Source organism: Ailuropoda melanoleuca, chromosome 11 (genome assembly GCF_002007445.2).
Source record: "Ailuropoda melanoleuca isolate Jingjing chromosome 11, ASM200744v2, whole genome shotgun sequence".
Taxonomy (NCBI): domain Eukaryota; kingdom Metazoa; phylum Chordata; class Mammalia; order Carnivora; family Ursidae; genus Ailuropoda; species Ailuropoda melanoleuca.
Genome location: NC_048228.1, coordinates 40,317,077 through 40,332,877, shown reverse-complemented (window position 1 = coordinate 40,332,877; position 15,801 = coordinate 40,317,077). Strand labels below are relative to the sequence as shown.

Sequence of the window (15,801 nt, the reverse complement as noted above, 5' to 3'; positions counted from 1 at the left end):
ATCATTTTCAGTCATACTGTTAGACCTTTGGTTAAGACTGGGGTTTTCTAATTCTTCACGTAGAGCCCTTTTGAACCTTCCCATACCACCATTTCTTCTCTGAGGTGCAAGGGGACTTGGAATAACTTATGCCCACAGGAAACTTTTTTTTTTTTAAGATTTTATTTATTTATTTGAGAAAGAGAGAGAGAGCCCACGCACGCACAAGCAGAGAGGAGGGGCAGAGGGAGAGGGAGAAGTTGACTGACTCCCTGCCCAGCAGACAGCTTAACTCGGGGCTGGATCCCAGGACCCGGAGATCATGACCTGAGCTGAAGGCAGATATTTGACCGACTGAGCCACCCAGGCGCCCCCCGCATCAAACTATAATTAAGTCACTGTTCAAAATGTTATTTTCAATTTTGTAATGTTTGTTTCCCAAGGATGTTTTGATTTTCCACAGTTCAAGGTTTAGAACACAGCAGATGACTCCTCAGTTTATACATTTCTTCTTTGTTCTTACTTTTTTTTTTTTATGCTAGCAAGTCTATAGTCTACAGATACAAGGAAGAGAATACTGAGTGGAAAAACAATAATACCAAGGAATAATAGACTAATAAAATTAATTCAATTACTATTTATTTATTGGGTTCAGGTTCTGTGCTTTCACTATGCCTAGTAGTAACATTATTATTTTAATAGAATATCCAAGATAGAACAAAATATTCTTGGGACTTAACTGCAGGGAGTTATCTCATTGGCAAGATACATACGCTAACTCTAAAAAACAGCAGATGGGAGAATATAATTTAGTATTGTAGAGAAGAGAAGTTGTTCCTCTACCCTTCAAGGTCTTCCAGCTGAACTTAGAATTAAATTTACATGAGACAAATTAATAAAGGGAAAAAACCCCCAAAGTTCTATTATGTGCACACAGAGGCCTAATAAGGAAATTAAGGCCTAAACAAATGACCAAGGCAGGCAGTTTTCATATTTTTTAGACAGAGACAATATTTGTGAGGAATTGACAGGCATAAAGAAAACAGATGTTTGAGAGCTTTTATTAATAAGGAATTCTAAGTGGAATTTGATACAGGGAATAGGAAGAAAAGAATTATGAGGTAGTAGATTAGGAAAAACACACTCCGTCTTTAAGAAGCTCAAAGTTAAGAAAAGGATGCTGATAACTAAATAGATAAGCTGTAGAACTGATGATAGGTGGCCATGATTACCTGAATAAAATCAGCACGTTATGAGCACACAGGGAACCAAACAAGAGGGGAAACAACGCTAAGAAGGTAGACTGGGAGCTGTTATGGGCTGAATTGTGTCCCCCTCAAAAATTCCCTTGTTGAAGTCCTAATCTCCAACAACTCAGAAAGTGACTGTATTTGAAGACAGGGTTTGTTTTGGGTTTTGTTTTTTAAGATTTTATTTATTTATTTGACAGAGACAGCGAGAGAGGGAACACAAGCAAGGGGAGTGTGAGAGGGAGAAGCAGGCTTCCCAACGAGCAGGGAGCCCCATGTGGGGCTCGATCTCATGGTCCTGGGATCAGGGCCTGAGCCGAAGGCAGACACTTAAGGGCTGAGCCACCCACGTGCCCTGAGTGTTTTGTTTTGTTTTTTTAAGGTAATTAAGTTAGAGTGAGGTCATTAGAATAGGCCCTAATCCAATGTGACTGATGTCCTGATGAGAAGAGATTAAGACCCAGACACCTACAAAGAGACCACCATGTGAAGACTCTAGCGGAAAACCACCATTTACAAGCCAAGGAGAGAGACCTCAGGAGAAGCCAATCTGGCAACATCTTGATCTCACACTTCCAAGCTCTAGTATTGTGAAAAAATAAATTTCTGTTGTTTACACCCCCCCAGTCTGTGGTACTTCGACAGCCCTAGCAAACAAATAAATACAAGAGCAGATGAAGAAAATTCACTAACCTAACCTAAGGAACTTAAGTTTTATCTATTAAGCTGTGGGAAGCCCCCCAGAGGTCTCTAAGCATCAATGTGACCAGAGCAGTTAGGTTCTGAATACCATCAGGAACCTGGGGACCCTGACGAATGGAGATGGAATTGAAAAGTTTGTTGTTCCAATGAGGAATAAAACAAAACATAGACCAAGGGCCCTGGACGAAATCACTGACAACAGGCATGAGAAATAGAGATCCTATCAGAGAGATTTGTGGGGCAGAAGTAGCAAGATCTGGGGAGATGAGGTGTACGAAGTGAAGAGTAGACAGATGAGGGTATCAGGGAGAAGCGTAGCTTGAGAAGGAGGACAGCCATGCCTCAAATTTCAACTGGGGGCACAGGAGGCAACGTAGGCTTAAAAGAGGAGGAGAATGGATATTTAATTTGGTATAGGTTAAGTCTGAGACAATTGCAGGAACATCCAGTTGGATGTGCTTCGTAGAGTGGGAATCAAGTTCTGGGCTGACGTGGGCTTGTGACTCGGAAGCCAGAGTCTAAGGCGGCAGCCGGGGGAGGGGATGAGCTCACGCTCAGAGTACCAGCGATGTGAAGGTTCCAGGACGCAATCTTTGGGGGTCCCCACAATGTGTGGAGAGAGGAGCCAACCAGAGGTTAAAGAACCCATCCAAAATGCAACGGAAGCGGGGACAAGGAAGTGAGCGGTAGTTTGTTGGTAGTTTCGCTAGTACACACCATCCCACAAAATGGTTCTCTCTCTCTCTCTGCACTTTGGGAAATCGAGGCAAAAGGGGCTGGGGGTTAATAGGCACCCAAGCATTATGTCAGGGTCACGCAGGCAGTGACAGCTCCGGAAGCCCCTTCTCCGCAGGCGAGCGGGCGGGGCAGCGAACCGCTCCCTGCCGGAGCCCCTCCACCCGAATGGAATGTGGGCGCCCGCACCGGGCTCGGGCTCCACTTGGAACGGGAGCCTGGGCGCCGCTCGCCGACCGCGCAGTCCGTGGGGGCGGCTTCCTCGCACCTCCCCCTGCAGCGCGCCGCGGCGGCTGGGCGAGGCGAGGCGAGGCGAGGCGAGCGGGAGGCGGGCCGAGGGGGCGGGCGAGGGACGCGGGACTGCGGGGAGGTCGGGGGCGGGGAGCAGGAGGCGGCGGGAGCAGAGGGGCCTGGAGATCGAGATGGAGCGTATCCGGCAAGCGGCCGCGCGGGACCCCCCGGCCGGAGCCTCAGCCTCTCCTTCTCCTCCGCTCTCGTCGTGCTCGCGGCAGGCATGGAGCCGTGACAACCCAGGTTTCGAGGCCGAGGAGGAGGAGGAGGAAGAGGAGGTGGAAGGAGAGGAAGGAGGAATGGTGGTGGAGATGGACGTGGAGTGGCGCCCGGGCAGCCGGAGGTCGGCCGCCTCCTCCGCCGTGAGCTCCGTGGGCGCCCGGGGCCGGGGGCTGGGGGGTTACCACGGCTCTGGCCACCCGAGCGGGAGGCGGCGCCGGCGAGAGGACCAGGGCCCCCCGAGTTCCAGCCCGGCCGGCGGCGGGGACCCGCTGCATCGCCACCTCCCCCTGGACGGGCAGCCGCCCCGAGTGGCCTGGGCCGAGAGGCTGGTTCGTGGGCTGCGAGGTAAGAGCGCGACCCGCAGCGGCTGATGCGCAAACCAGAGCTGCAGGCGCCGGCCGGAGCCATCGCCCGCCGTGGGCAGCTTTCCGGGGCTCCACCTCGCATCCCTCTCGTGTCCCCGCCTCCCTTGGAAGCGCGTACCCCACCTCTGCTAATTGTGCCCTACTTCCGGTACCCATGGCGGGATTCCACTGCGCCCTTGTTTGTGCAAATTTGTGGGATACCTTCTTCTTCTAAAAGAAGATAGGTCAACATATTTTTACCTCTGTATATAAGTGAAAGCCGTATTAGAATGAAAGGATACCTCTGAAGATTTCTTAATTGTAGGGAAAGAAAAAAAAGGAATATTCTAATATAACTGAAGGTGGTTGCACCTGTATATCGGGTCTCCCACTGGTCTGGATGCCCTCTTACCCCTCATTCCATTCTGAAAAGGGTAACTGTAGTGTTATGCAAGTTGTGGGAGAAGTGTCATTGAGTTGTCACAGATGTTGTTTTGGTGATGTGTGTGGTTGTTTTGGGGAGAGCAAGCTGTTGAGAACACCAGAAATAGAATAAAATAATGTCTATGAAAACATCTAGCCATTTCTAATCTAGGCATTTTTCTAAAACAGTTGCAAGGAAAAAGTTACATTGTTTTAAAAACTTGGTAGTATGATTTGAAATAGCTAACTTAATGTTCTTTGAAATTCCAACAGACAGTGAAGTCACCAGATACCAGCTGTGTGTACTTGTGTCAGAGTTCAGTGCACCCAACTTTCCAAAGGCAGGAAAGGAATTTTCAAATTTGCCAGTGCCTATTTAGAGGGCACAGATTTTCCAGGAGCAGAGAGGATCCTGTTTTTGCAAGGTTTTGTCAGAGGCATCCTTGGAAAAGAGTTGCATTTGGTCTCACCATTCAAATTATTTTAATCTCCACTTTTAAGAGTTTACATCCTCAGTTCTTTTGAAAGTTTCCCTTCCCTTTTCTTCCCTATCAGTTTTGCAAATCTTGTACAAAAAATCCAGGTGCTTTTATAGCAATATAATTAAGACCAGGTCAGCCCTACACCCATATTCCAGTTCCACCACACACTGGCCCTATGACCTTGAGCAAATAGCTTAGTATCTCTGATCCCCAATTTTTGCTTTTCTTAAAAAGAGATAATCATAATACTTTGTTCTTGAGTGGGGAGAATTAAATGAGATGAAACATGTGAAATGCATAGCATGTCACTGACATGTTGTGAGTGCTTCATAAATAAAATCAAATTTTTAATAGTGTACACTTTTGTACTTCTTTTATGTAAGTGCATATGCTGTTAATTCATGACAGGGTGGGGAACGAAAGATCCTTTTGAACAACCTATGTAAGTTAGTAAAAAACCCTAATGCTTTTTAAGGTTCAAAACTGTATCCAAACAAATTATTTTTTTTACATTGTTTTAAATGTGCTTTAAAAAATATTCACTGAAGTAAGAGAAGTTTTTTTACAAGTTAGTGAATAATAAGTTATGATACTTTTACCTTTTTTGAATAATCTCAATAATGGAATATAATGAAATGAAATATATATCTTTATATGAGTTTATATACAAGTATAGTTTGTCAAAAAATTTTTTGCAAAAAATTTACAGTATATAAGCTCAGAGTGAACTTCTAGTAAAACCTTATCAATGGTCTAATTAGTAGGGGAAGAGACTCAGGAAAATGTTAATCTTAGAAAATTTTAGAATAAATTTTATTTTATTATATATATTAAAAAATAAACATATACTTATCACTTATTAAGTAAGTCACATTTGTTGAATAATTAGCACCTACTATGAAATACTGCGCTAGGTGCTCCCTCCTCCACCACCAAAAAAAAAAAAAAAAAAAAAAGAACTAAAATAGTACCATCACCATTTTCCTATGGACAGAAACCAAGAAAAGTAAAATAAATAACCATGAATGAGTTGTGATATTTTTCTGTTATGGGATACCAATGACAAAAACCTTCTATGAATTTTGTAAGTAGTACCCTAGGATCAGAACAGAAAGTAACTTGCAATTTTTAAAGGTAGGAGAAATTAGTCAAGGTTGGAGTGGTCAGGAGCTTCCTTGGAGATCTCCTGCTTTCCCAATTTTATACAACTCACTCAGATTTCCTGGGCCTCTGTTCCTCATTAATAAAACGGAGGAGTTGAACCTAATCTCCAAAGTCTTTTCTAGCTTCAACATACTCTGTGATGGTCTTTAATGACATGAATCCAAGATGGACAAAAAATGATCCTTTTTGCTCTTTGTACAGTAGATAGCTCTGTCTTCTTAGCAGGGGTAAGATGGTAAAGAAGAAATGTTGGAGGCCTGGCTGTGGGAAACACTGTGTCCACCCAAGGAACTGAGAATGTATCCCTAAATATTAGGAAGCAGTTGCAAGTTGTTAACAGGGCCAGAAACATGCAGAAAAGGACTATCAGTAGGCAGTGCGCTGCGCAGAAAAGCTTGCACAGGGAGACAGAGAAGGACTGTGTAGCAGGCAGCCAGGGAAGAAGTGCTGAAGGTCTGGACCAAAGAAAGTGAAGGATGGCTGAAAGATGTAAAGACTGCCCCCAAACTTAAAGGTATCCCCAATAATCGTGTTTACTTTTTTCTTAGCAAACTCTTTTTCATGCAAATATAAAATTTGACACTTTACATGAGTCATCAAATTTTTTGAATTTCCAGAATTCAATGTGTTCTATGGATGTATCAACTTGGTAAAGTCATCTCTTGTTATTTTAAACATCTATGCTTGGGTTTTTGGGGTTTTGTTTTCCTGGAGAAATCCTAAAGCACTGGCTGTATTGGTCAGGGTGGGCTAGGCTGCTGTAACAGATACCTCCTTTCCCATTCACTATGTTGTATCATCACTGCCCATTTCCAGAACTTTTTCATCATTTCAAACAGAAACGCTACCCATTACCACATTCCCCTGCTCCTGGTAACTTCTATTCTACTTTCTGTCTCTGTGACTTTTTCTAATCTAGGTACATCATATTAGTGGAATCATACAGTATTTGTCCTTTAGTGTCTGGCTGATTTCACTTAGCATAAATTTTCAAGGTTTATCCATGTTGTAGTATGTATGCAAATTTCATTCCCTTTAATAAATGAATAACATTCATTTTGTTTATCCATTCATCGGTTGGTGAACGTGTGGCTTGTTTCCACCTTTTGGCTGTTGTGACTTTCCCTTTGTTTTTAACCCAGACCTCATTTCATCACTTCTTCCTTTTCTTTTTTTATTTGCATTTTAATTGTATTTCCATAGCTGTGGGGATTTTTTTTTTTTGAGGGAGTATTGCTGCTGTGGGGTATGTGGTAAGGCTATGCTGGTAACAGAATTTGTGCAGTCAACAAACATTTGTGAGAGTCTCCTTTGTGGTGTATATTAGGGTTACAGAGATGAATAATACAAGGTCCCAACTCTCAAGGAGCTCAGCCTAGTAGAGGAAACAGGTATAAGTAAATAATTGCGATGTGAGGTCCCAGGGATGGGAGGGACCCAAAGAAGAGAGGACCAGCTCTACAGGACGAGGTCAGAGGAAGTGAAATTTGAGTTAACAATTTGGAGGTTGAGGGGGGTATTTAAGAAGGAAAAAGTAGCAGAAGTAAGACCAAGCAATCCTGTAGCTTATTGGTACTTTTTCCTCTAAAAAGTTAGAGCTCGCAGAGGCTCCAAGAAGGGGGCTGATATGGTCACATGTCAATCTGAAGATGATTCTAGCAAGAATGTCGAGAATGGAGTGAGGCAGATAGTGCTGGTTGGCAGGAGAATAGGTCAGGAGAGGACTAACCAAAAGAGGGGTAACTGGCTGCAGCCAAGGCTTGTGATCTGGGATAGAAGGAAGCTGGACTGGGGTGCCTGAGTGGCTCAGTCGTTAAGCGTCTGCCTTCGGCTCAGGGCGTGATCCCGGGGTTCTGGGATCGAGCCCCACGTCGGGCTCTTCTGCTGGGAGCCTGCTTCTTTCTCCCCCACTCCCCCTGCTTGTGTTCCCTCTCTTGCTGGCTGTCTCTCTCTCTTAAATAAATAAATTAAATTAAATTAAATTAAATTAAATTAAATTTAAAAAAAAAAGAAGGAAGCTGGACTGGAGAAGCCATCAGAATTGTGGACCAGCTCCATGTGAGGGTTAAGAAAAGGGCCTGTTCTAGCTTGGTACCTTTAACCCAAACAGGGCAAGTAGGTTTCTAGACAAAGAAAAAAATCTCCGTGTGGGGCATGCAAGTAAGAACTGTCTGGAATATGCAGGTAGAACTGGCTGGTAGCCATGGCATCTGCTCATCTCTACCTCAGGAGAGGGCTGACTAAGAATTTAAGATTCAGGAGTCAATAACATAGAAGGTAGCAACTGAATATTCTATATTAAATGGGCCGATAGTAGTAAAAAGTCACTTCCCTTTTTAAAGTTGGCCCTGCAATTGAAGTAAACATTTGGGAGGGTTGTGTTTGTCTTCCTGAATAAGGCCCACCTGTGTTTGAGCACAAAAAACCAGAATTCTTTCATGATATAAATGCAGTGAGAATTTGGTTAGTCTATTCACAGTGAAATCGAAGTCCGTATAGATTTGGGTGTTTACACTGCTCTGAAATTTAGACCAACTAGATGTCAAAAGTAGGACGTTTTTCAGAGTTGCACCTGTTTCTGGAGCTATAGACAGGCCTCTTCCAAGTACTTTATGTGCTTTACACATAATATTTCTAATTCCCAGAGCAAGCCCACAAAGAGGTACTCTTATCCCATTTTCAGCTGAGGAAATGGAGGCTCATGATGTTCAATAAGGTCTCACAGTTCATATGTGACTGAGCCCTCAACTGAGCACAGCTGACTCCGAAATTCCACATTGCACCTTGTCATGATCGATGAGTCATGGGGGTTTAGTGTACGTCGGATGGGACGGGGTTGGTATGAGGCACATGATCCACATGGAATCTTTTAACCGTGGAACTGAAATATTCAAGATGAGATGATACGATAGCTGGAATTGGTTTAAAAAATTGGGAAGGAGTGGGTGAGGGTTTAGATGAATCAAGGTCAGTTGTTGAGTTGATAATTGTTGAAGCTGAGTGAGAGATACATAAGACTTCATTATATCATTCTCTCGGTGATTTTTTTATATATTGCAAAATAATAGTTTGGAAAGTATTTGAATAAGATAGTTGCATATATGGCATTTTTTTACAATTATTGATGTTTGAGACATCTTTTGTGTTTCAGATTATCCATCTCAGAGTTCCCCTATATTCGTATTGATAAGTACCACTGGCTAGGGGAATATACACTGTTTAGATGAAGTACTCCAACTTTGGGGTCTGGCATTGACCAAGCACCTTTTTAAACATGAGAGAAGCTGGATATTGTCTGGTGTCCCCCTCATATCCTGTTCTGCCTAACAGCTGGAGACATCTTATATACCGAGTGTGAGTGCCTAAAATGCTGGGCATGTACTCCCACCATGATGAGGACAGTTGTGGGAAAAGACAACAGTTGATTTTGAAGAATGCTGCCATTTTGGACGTGAACACTGTCTTTAACCATTCTTACTCTATCAGCTCTGCTGAACATGGGAAGTAGTTAGCCGGAGGACAGCAATTTTTTTCTATTTGTGGACAGAGCCATTTCTCACTCATCGGAATGTAAAGAGTTCCCCATGTCCTAATACAGACCCTACACACACAACCAGTGGGGAAATTGGGTGAAATTTTGAAAGTGATAAATATTTGAGGAAGGAGATAGACTAATTTAGAAAGTCACTGAAATGCATAAAGTATATTATATAAAAATATAAATAAGGGGTCTTTGTTTCTTTTTACTTCAAATGTTTCATTCAAAGGTTAGAATTAAATTGCCATAGATCATTGCACGTTTAACTTGAATAAAATTTGCTGGGAGTTTGGTTTTTCTATTTATAGGTCAAGCAATACCATTTGTAAATATTAAGAACCATGACTACTCCTTAGTGCATAATTGTTTATAAACCATGGGAAAGAGTGAAATCACTGACTGAGGCAAGACAACAATCTTTGCTGATGATAAAGAGACTGGTAATCTCTACTTACGTGTATATTTTAGGCCTGGTCTCCAAAAAAATATAACCAAAGAAATAGTGTGATTGCGTCCAGGGCTACTGAGCCTAATATTTGGCTGCCTCTATGTTATTCTGAGTTGTAATTTTCCATGTCATCTAAATTTGTAATAATTTTTAAATATGATAGAGTTTCAGCGAACAAACATTCTGCTTGCTGCATTTCTTCTGAGTGAGTAATTCCCTGACAATTACTAGATCTTGGCAGAAGCAAGCCTGGTCATAAGTCATGCTCCCCTTTCCGTGTGCTGAAACCTATGATGCGTAACACAGTGTCTTTGAATTCAGATGCTGATTTTCCTAAAGGAAATTTGGGAGGAAAAAAAAAAAAGAAAAGGAAATGAAATACCCAGCTTTAGGAGTAGAATTAATGTATTATTATAAGACTTAAAAAATACATAAACACTGGTCATGGAGTCATTTCCGTGAAATAAAAGCTGAGATGCCATTTCTCCCTGTTCTCTGTGTGGCTTGATGGTGGCTTAAGTGGCTGTGTGAGTTTCAGTGATGGATGGTGTTAAAGTCTGTGGAATAAACGTGTGAGGCAGAATGCTGGGGCCAGGTTGGCTGCCATTCATAGCCAACCTAATCTAACTGAAAGGATTGAGAAGTTTGTCCTTTTTGGCAAACACTAAGGCTCTTCCAAGTAACCAGCAATGTGATTTTACCGCACTGTTCATTAATGGGGGTTTTGGATGGCCACCACGTCTGTCTGCGGAGCGAGTCCAACACTGCGGTCACTGCCTCCAGCAAGCTCATGGAGGGTTATGTCATCCCTGCTCAGCCAGCCCAACACTTTTTCCATCTGCTAAAATATGGAACATGGTTGCTGATTTTATTCTTTCTCCAAAGAGAGAGAGAAGTTGGATGATGGTTGCTTTTAACTTAAAGATGATATGTTAATTAGCATTTTTCAAATCTGTTAAGCTAAGCCTGTTTAGGGTAGTCAGTCAGCATTGAGTTTCTTAAAGGAGAAAGACGGGTGCAGAGTAGCGAGATTTTTGTGCCAGCGTGCTAGAAGTTTGGTGGATATTTCTGTAGTGAAAGGATGCTCTGACCAGGCTTTCTTTTCATCAGGGGTGATCCAAAAGGTGTCATGTGCCATAGAGTTACATCATGTCCTAACTAGGTTAAGTGAGAAGGCAGTTGCCAGGTTGTGTCCTCCCCCACACAGGAAGAGCAGATGTGTGTGCGCACTTTTTAAATATGTTCTTCTAGGGTGCCCTCATTTCCTGTTCTCTTTATAAATTTTTACTAATAAGACATTTTCTGATGGGATTGTGAGTTTAGACAATGATCAGATTGTCGCCCTGTGTTTTGCACATCTGGGGAGATAATAGAGGGTGATGTATTCTTAAATAAAAGGCACTCCTGCTAAAACAATCTCTTAGTTACATTCAGAGCATGCTAAAAAAAAATACAGGACAATCCCCCTTAGGGTTATACTATTTATTTTATGTTTCCTCTTTGCCATTCATGAGATTTTTAACAATAAAATGTCATACTTTTCATTATTATTTTAAAGGTCTCTGGGGAACAAGACTCATGGAAGAAAGCAACACTAACCGAGAGAAGTATCTTAAAAGTGTTTTACGGGAGCTGGCCACATACCTCCTTTTTCTCATAGTCTTGTGCATTTGTAAGTAGAATGTTTCCTCCTACTAAAGGAAAAGTTTTGAAAATATTTGACCTGTCGAAACCATAATTGAAAGGAATTGTATATGCATCAGGGGTTCATTCAGAAGCTCTCTATTTTCAATTTCGTTTAGAATTTGGTAAAGCTCTCCTCTCTCCTCTCTCCTTTGGTAAACATTGATTAAAATTCAGCATTATCTGATTGGCCAGTTCATTGTCAGTCATGACCATTTTCAGTATGAGATGCATGTGGCAACCTGCCAGATACCAAGAAACCAAGTAAAAGGATTTTTTGTATTAGATTTCCTGATAAGTACACTGAAACTATTTTTACATCAATTAACGTAAAGTCTAGTGTAAGAATTATTTTCAGCAAAATGACGTTCCAAGTTTAATGTTTAGGAAATACAAATAATGTCTCTTAATATTGCTTTTACGGATATATATATATATATATATATATATATATATATATATTCAAAAGTCCCATTCTTTTGGATCTGGATGTGTTTGTTGTGTGGGTTCCTTCATTCTAATTCATAGTATCTTCCAAATCTTCTGTAATCACCAGCCTCATACTCTACTTCCTCTCTTCTTTCAGTATGTCTATGCATCCCCTGGGATGGGAGGTGAGTCAAGCCTTAGCCAGGACAAGTCTTAGAAGCCATTTGCTTCAAAGTCCAGAAAGTTGTAGACAATGGATTGATGTTCTGAATCAAAGGGTGTTGGATGATGGGAGTTCTGTCCTGTTCTCTCTAAAGCCCTTTATGAGAACAGACAGGAGCAGCTTTATAACAACCAAGACCTCTCACCTACCCCTGGGAAAGGACTTATTCATATAGTGTACACCTAGAAATGCTTAAAAAATTAACACCAATTTTGAAGAGTCCCCTTCTTTCTATATGGAGAGAATCAAAATTTAATCAGTGATTTAATAAGACCATTCTTACTACATTAAAATTGACCTCCTTGAATTTAATTGACTAAGTGCAAAAAGCTTCCTTAAGAACATTTTTTTAAATGTATTAGATTTATTAAAAACTTTTTTAAAAAACTTGTTAGTTGAACATAAAGGATTGAGGAAACACTTAAGTTTCAATATTTATAATTTTAAGAAATTGAGTATCATTTTATTTACTATCCCCACACGCAGTTTTTTATTAATACTTGTAAGCTCTTAATGACTTTAACAGGGAATGACTTCTTTTTGCATTTTCTGAGACTTTGCCATCCCAAGTGGGAACTTAAGAAAAAAAGAAAGTATTTAAGCTAGAATGTATGTATGTGTGAATAACACCCCTTTTCTTGATTTTTTTCTGTTATTTGTTTAGGAAGGAATGTCATTATTTTTTACAACATTCTATCTAAGATCGAAATGTTGAAAAAGTAGAAAAGATCTATCCATTATATTAAAAGTTGTAAAGTCAGAGCTGTGATATTTTTTTCTGTTCTAAGCTGTTAGAACTTAGAATACTGAAGGAGAGTTTGTTCCCTGCACAGGTGCTTAAATATTAAACTACAGTGGCCTTAAATATTAACAGATTGATTAGAATCATTATTAAGTTTTTTTCAAGCATGATACAGACACATACATACATATATATTTCTTATGCAAAATATAAGTATTCCTATAAGTAAGTCTAGGTTTTCAGTGGCCGTCCAAATTGCTTGAGCATTGGAATTGCCAAGTGAATTTTTAAAAAATTACAGTTGGCCCAGATCTGCTAAATCAGAGCCTTCCAGATGTGGCCCAGGGAAGTGAGTGTTCTGATGCACTGACAAGTTTGGGAACTAGGCCAGATAAATAAACCAAATACCTAGAGTTCTAGGAAACATGCCTTAAGTCATATAATTAGTGTTTTCTTGTTTATTTTGGAGTTTTTAATGCTTTTTGTTCTTTTTCACACTAATCACTTTTTTTTCTTCTATCAGTGGCTACATATTTTACATAGGCCAAGTTTTATTTTCAGAATATCGTAGAATCTCTGGCTAGGAAGGGATCTTAGCAGCCATATGATCAAACCTCCACTGAATGCTAAAATTCCCCTTGCAGCATCCCTCTCAAATGGTCAATCTTCCTGTTTCTCATTGAGCAAGAGTTTCAAGTTAAGGGACTTTCTTTGAAATAGTTCATTTTGCTATGGCTGTGTTAGAAAGTTCTTCCTTATATGAAGCCAAGTCTATCCTGTCTAATTTCCTTTCTTAGCTCCCCCACTCCAAGCCCACCTATACCAAGTACCTTTTCCATGTTCTTCTCCAATTAGCCCATCAGAAGTTTGGAGACAAACATTTGGTCTCCCTTATGTCTTCTCTAGGTTAAACCTTTCTGGTTCCTTTAACGTTGATCGTGTAGTTGGAGACATGCATTTCAGGACCCATGTGATAGAAACTCCCTCCAGTACATGTTCTGTTTATCAGGTCCCTTTGAAAGCACAGTAGGAATCTCTTGATGAAAGAGTGGAAACATGGGGCCATGGGTGTCCTCAGTCAGATACACGGCTGTGGTTCATGCCTCCTCCCATCACCCGATTCTTCACATAAATGATTCCTCAGTCCCTTCACCAAAAATGATAAAGCACTGTGTCCCCCAACTAGTATATGAACACTTTTTCCTGGAACAGAGTGGAGGACTTCCCTTTCAGCTATGTTAAATTTCATCTCATTCATTTCATGTGTTGAAATTATTTTGGATCTAGATTCATTCATCTTATGTATCAGCTGTTCCTCTTGGCTTCACTGGACCAACAGAGTTGATATCATCCATGTCCTTATCCTGTTAATTAATAAATCAAAAAAGATTGGTCAAAGAACATCATCCGTTAGCTGAGTGGAGTTCACTGAACTATATTATCATCTAGCTCAGAATGTTCAAGAATTGGGTAATAAGAAAGACTTTTTCAAATGCCTGTCAGAATAACTCCACCATTCCTCTGTTGTTGGCTGTTGACCAAATTAAAAATGAACGTTGTGAGGATAAGCGCACATGATTTACTTCTAACAAAGCCTTACTGGCTCCTAGTGATTGAGCCCTTTCCCATTTCTCAAAAACCATCTTTTTAACTCCTAGTTTTAAAATCTTGCCATCAATATCAATATCAAATGACTAGTAATATCAATCACATTACTCTGTGGGTAAATGAGATAATGTACTTAGCTGTATGCTTTGCATATTGGAAGCTCTTGATATGAAGTAGATAGGATTCTGGAAGCAGTTGGGATAGTAGGAAAAGTATAGATTTTTCTGTATCAACTGAGATCTGGGTTCAGATCCCAGCTCCACTACTTATATACTAGGTAAGCTTGAGCAAGTTATTTAACCTTTCTGAGCCCTTGTTTTCTCATCTGTGAAATACTTATTATGAAAAATTTTGTGGGGTGCCTGGGTGGCTCAGTTAGGCATCTGCCTTCAGTTCAGGTCGCGATCTCAGAGTCCTGGAATTGAGCCCTGAGTTGTCAGACTCCCTGCTCAGCAGAGAGTCTGCTTCTCCCTCTCCTGCCCCTCTGCTCCCCTGCTCAGTCTCTCCCTCTCTGTCTCTCTCTTTTCCCTCTCTCTCTCTCTCAAATGAATAAATAAAATATTTAAAAAAGAAAAATATTTTGTGAAGATTGGGATTAATACACCAAAAGATCCTAGGATACTGTCATATAATTAGTAAGATCAAAATTTTGCCCAGAGGGGGCGCCTGGGTGGCGCAGCGGTTAAGCATCTGCCTTCGGCTCAGGGCATGATCCCGGCGTTCTGGGATCGAGCCCCACATCAGGCTTCTCTGCTGGGAGCCTGCTTCTTCCTCTCCCACCCCTCCTGCTTGTGTTCCCTCTCTCGCTGGCTGTCTCTATCTCTGTCAAATAAATAAAATCTTTAAAAAAAAAAAATTTGCCCAGAGATAGTTGACAATGGCTGAATTGTTTCATCAGTAGGTTCTGAGAAGGGTAGGTTCTAATTGGGCATTCATTTGAAGCGACTAAGTGCCCATGAAGACCTATTTTCTATCTTGTTGGTGTTAGTTCTAAACCCCTATGTCTTTAAAATTAGTCTGCTTAACCCAGAGGAGAGAAATGACATGGGGACTAGGTGACCCCACTTTCTGTATAATTTAGAATTTATTCTTATTTGAAACCTAAAGTTGCTATGAATCCACCCTCAAGGTACTTACTTATATATGGGTTACTGTTATAGACAGCAACAGTATTTCTTTGTGTGACTTAGATGCTGAACTTAAAGAAAGGGATTAATAGTATTATTGAAGGTCTTTGGAAAAGCCAAACAAAGTCTTTGGTGAATCTATGATTAAAAATACATTTACCTCTTCTTTTTTTCTGCTCTCTCCATTAAAATTTCTCAAATTTCCTAGCTTTAAACTTAATAATGGACATCATAAAGAAAAGTTGGTTGAGTTAGCATCATAGAAATGTGGTATTTCTGTATGTCAAAGAAATAGACAAGATTAAAAGGCAGAAAACAATTGTAAAGAATACTTACAAGAGGGGCGCCTGGGTGGTGCAGTTGTTAAGCGTCTGCCTTCGGCTCAGGGCGTGATCCCAGCGTTCTGGGATC

General features: G+C 40.9%; 1 protein-coding gene across 1 annotated transcript in view; it reads left to right on the top strand.

The window, feature by feature from the left end:
• Positions 1-3,062: 3,062 nt before the first annotated feature.
• The window catches only part of PKD2 (polycystin 2, transient receptor potential cation channel), a 52,176-nt gene continuing 39,437 nt past the window's right edge, over positions 3,063-15,801 (top strand). Inside the window, exons 1-2 of the mRNA XM_034671547.1 lie at positions 3,063-3,524; positions 11,137-11,250. Of these exons, the coding sequence (XP_034527438.1) occupies positions 3,089-3,524; positions 11,137-11,250 (550 nt within the window). The 5' untranslated portion in view covers positions 3,063-3,088. The remainder of the gene's footprint in view (positions 3,525-11,136; positions 11,251-15,801) is intronic.